This window comes from Triticum aestivum, chromosome 6A (genome assembly GCF_018294505.1).
Source record: "Triticum aestivum cultivar Chinese Spring chromosome 6A, IWGSC CS RefSeq v2.1, whole genome shotgun sequence".
In the NCBI taxonomy this organism is placed as follows: domain Eukaryota; kingdom Viridiplantae; phylum Streptophyta; class Magnoliopsida; order Poales; family Poaceae; genus Triticum; species Triticum aestivum.
The window spans coordinates 480,660,050-480,663,700 of NC_057809.1; the positions used below are offsets into that span (position 1 = coordinate 480,660,050).

At 54.2% G+C, this 3,651-nt stretch overlaps 1 protein-coding gene across 1 annotated transcript; it reads right to left on the minus strand.

Moving 5' to 3' along the window:
• Positions 1 to 807: 807 nt before the first annotated feature.
• Positions 808 to 2,841, minus strand: LOC123127991 (U-box domain-containing protein 26). The gene has a single exon (XM_044547877.1). It carries the CDS (start codon positions 2,287 to 2,289, stop codon positions 1,066 to 1,068), a length of 1,224 nt encoding a protein of 407 aa, XP_044403812.1. The 5' UTR covers positions 2,290 to 2,841; the 3' UTR covers positions 808 to 1,065.
• Positions 2,842 to 3,651: the final 810 nt, after the last annotated feature.

Genomic DNA, 3,651 nt, shown 5'->3' on the forward strand with positions numbered 1-3,651 from the left:
GAGTGTCAATAGAGCACAAAGATTTCGAGGTCATACTTATACTGCAGAGTGTCAGTAATGCAAACTTAATAAGAGTAATTACACAATGAGCTAAATAAAACCAAGAAGATTAACCTTGTAGACTTATCAAACCAAGAGAATGGAAGTTTAAATTATTTACTTCACTTGAAAGCCGCAAAAACTATAACAAAGTCTATAACTGTACAAATATGGTGTCATATGGTAAGAAACAATTTTAAGGGTTAAAATTTTGTAGTTGTCTACTATATATTGTGCCCTAACTAAAATTGCCAACGGTAAAAGCTAGTAGCATTTGGCTCCTGAACAAAACGAAATAATTTACAGACATGAGGTGTTGCTCCCCTTCTGGGGTGGAACCAAGATTCTGTAGGAACATAAATAGTTTACAATTAATTTTGTATCCTAAGATGAAATACAAAACAAAAAGAAATAATCTCCGTGATTCCAGGTAAAAGAAACAAAATTGCCTTAAGATGTGACTTGCAGTGCCATGACATCACACCAAAAATTAAAGCCTACAAAATATAAATTTTGAGGAGCAGCAACGGCTTTCACCTGGAAAGGAAGACAAAAGAGAAAAATCAACATCCTGCAACTCCTATGTCAGACGGAATATGTGTAGAATGAAGTTCCAACATTTCTACCTAAAAACCTCAGTGCCATCTACATATGAAATTCCAATGGGGCACTGACCATGACCAAATAGCAATGCAGCTCTTTTCTTTTTTTGTTATCTCAAGCAATCAAAGCATACATGATATAAACAAATTAATTTGCATCAGAGAGTGGAAGTAAAGTCTAGAATTAAACAAGGTACATATGTATATGTACACTTTTTAAACATGAATTTCTACAGCAAGAGTGTCAATAAAATCATACTACCACCGTTACATACAGGCACCGCTGCCCGGCCCTAGCCTCATGAAATTTTCTTTAGGGGAGAAAATCTCTCCTATGATCCTACTACCGCCATTACATACAGGCACCGCCACCCCGCCCTAGTGCCGTGGTGGTTCAGATTCAGAAAGGGGATGCAATGCGGGGTTAGTATGGTTGGAGGAAATCAGCCGAGTTGGCCATGGAATCGGTGGTCGGCCAGGCAGACCGGAGCAGCTTCAGGAGGTGCTGCGCCTTGCGTTTGGCACGCTCCGAGCAGCCGCCTTGCACCATCATGAGCAGCTGACTCATGGCACCTGCTCGGACGGCCTCCAGCTGCAGCCCCTCAGACCCGCCCACCACGGCCACCAATGCGCCCGCAGCATGCTCAGCGCCGCGCCCGGACATGGCGCGCACTAGCGCGATCACCACCGCGGCACCACCTCCAGCGCCCGAGACAACCGCCTCGCGGCCACCCTCTGTCCGGGACAGTCGCTCCACCGCTGCTAGCGCACGCTCCAGCTCGCCGACGCAGCCGCCCTCCGCCACTCGGCGGGCCAGAGCTGATGCGGCACCAGCTGATACGGCGCGCTGTCTGTTCTCCTTGGCCAGGCAGAGAGCAAAGAGGCCTCGGATCCCAATGCGCACTGCACGGGCATTTGCCTTCTCGTCCACCAGCGCGACCAGGCCTTCAATGACTCCATCAGCTGCGCCAAGCACCACCCTGGCCTCCGCCCCAGACACCGCAGCAGCCGCCTCCACGACGGCACCTGCATTAACCTTGGCCTCCAAGGTCGTCCCCTGGCTGCCAAGAACTTTGCCAAGCCTGGTGACCCTCTCTTCCCTGCCCACCACATCCACAGCTTCCGCCTCCCCCATCCCTACCAGGGCAAGGACCGCCATGGCCTCCGCCTGAGCCTCCTCGGCGCTGCCCCCGAACGCCATTTCCACCAGAGCCGCCCTGGTCTCGTGCGTGGCCATGACGAGCCTGTTCTTGTCAGACTCCCTGGCGAGCGCCCTGAGCTTCCTGAGGACGGGGAGGGCAGGGCCCTGGGCGATCAGGGAGCGGATGAGGTCCGGGTCGGCCGGCTGCTTGGGCGTGGGGATGCGCTCGACGCCGAGGGATCGGTGCGCGACGCACCATTCCTGGATGAGGCGGCGGAGGGTGTGGTTGGGGATGAGCGTGAAGTCGGCGAGCGGCGCGCGGGTGACGGGGCAGGTGGTGTTCCCCGTGGCGACCCACGACTCGATGCTGGCACGGTCGTAGGTCTGGCCGGTCGCCACGGTGACGGGGTCCTGCATGAGCTCCAGCGAGATTGGGCAACGGAAGTACCACGGGACCTGCAGCCCTACCGTGTCCAGCCCCAGCGCCAGCGGCACGCTCCCTGGCATTGGCGAAACTCGACTGCTCCACGCCGGGCGGCGTTGTGATTTGGATCTGGCCTACTCTGGCTAGCTAGCTAGCTTGCGATGAAGATGTGATGCGCGTGGGTGTGGGTGGGTTGGTGGTGGGTGGACACGACACGGGGGTTGGGGTGGGGGGTGGAAGGAGAGTGAAAAAGCGGACTGGTGGGAGAGTGGAGATCGAGGGAGACGAAGAACGTAGGTGCATGGGCCGGGTCGGGCCAGCACTGCCGTGCCTCGGGCCACGTCGGCCTCAGACCAGTCGGGCCGGACAGCCCGACGGACGGCACGGGTGCCTCGCCGGAGCGCCGAAGCACGGCACGCAGCACTCCGGGCCGCTGTTGGGTGTGGTGTCGTGCCGGGCTGCCGTGGGTCTGCTCGAGGACGATGCCAGCGCACGGGGGGTGGAGGCGGAGGCGCTTGGAGTGGGGTTCGGGTAGCGAGACCCAGTGGCGGGCGAGCGGGTGCTTGAGGCGGCGGAGGAGGATCTGCAGGGGGGCACGGAGCCAGCGCACGGGGGTGGAGGTAGGAGAAGCAGTCGGGGTCGGGGCAGTAGATAAAGGACAGAGAAAACGTGATTTCGAATCTGATTTTGACCGGTCAAAGCTGGGTTGCTGGCTGTTGGTTGGCCTCACGTGCGTTAGAGAGAGGCAGAGAGGTTCTCGAGCCCTCCTATTTGCCGGTCGCTGCGGCGGCACGTAGTATTTTTTTTTTCTTGGGGAAAGCTGTCACTTTATTGATTAACTATGTTATCATTGATCACTCTCCATTGACCAGTAGTAGCTGCTTTCGTTGAGTTGTGGGCACTCTTTTCTTTCTCTATTTCCGAAAAACTTAATACTTTTTTTACTCTCTCCGTTTTTTTAGTCTGCTTATAAGTTTAGCATGCAGTCGAAAATATCTCTACTTTGACCAAATTTGTAAAAACAAATATCAACATTCACAATGCCAAATCAATATAAGTTAGATTCATTATGAAATACAAAATTAAGCACCCACAAGTTTTCCTTCCCTAACCCTACGTGGCTAGGGAAAACTCTCTCCTCCAAAAACTTCGCCAGCGAACCCGTGGATTCGCCTTCTCTCTGCCTGCCGCTTCGGCGGTCGGTGGTGGGGAGGGGAATCCCGGTGCCTCCGCTCTGTTTAGTAGTTTAGGTTAGGGTTTTTAGTCCTCGCATGTGTGGTCCTCGGGTGGATGGTGGCGCTACTTCTTTGAATTTGTTTTCTGGGCTCCGTTCCTCCTCGAGTTCGTTCGTCTGGATGTAGTCAACGGAGCTCCGACGTTGATTCCTGCCATCTCTTTGGCGCGGTGAGGTTAAGGTTTCTCGTCTTGTGGCGAGATTTGGTGCC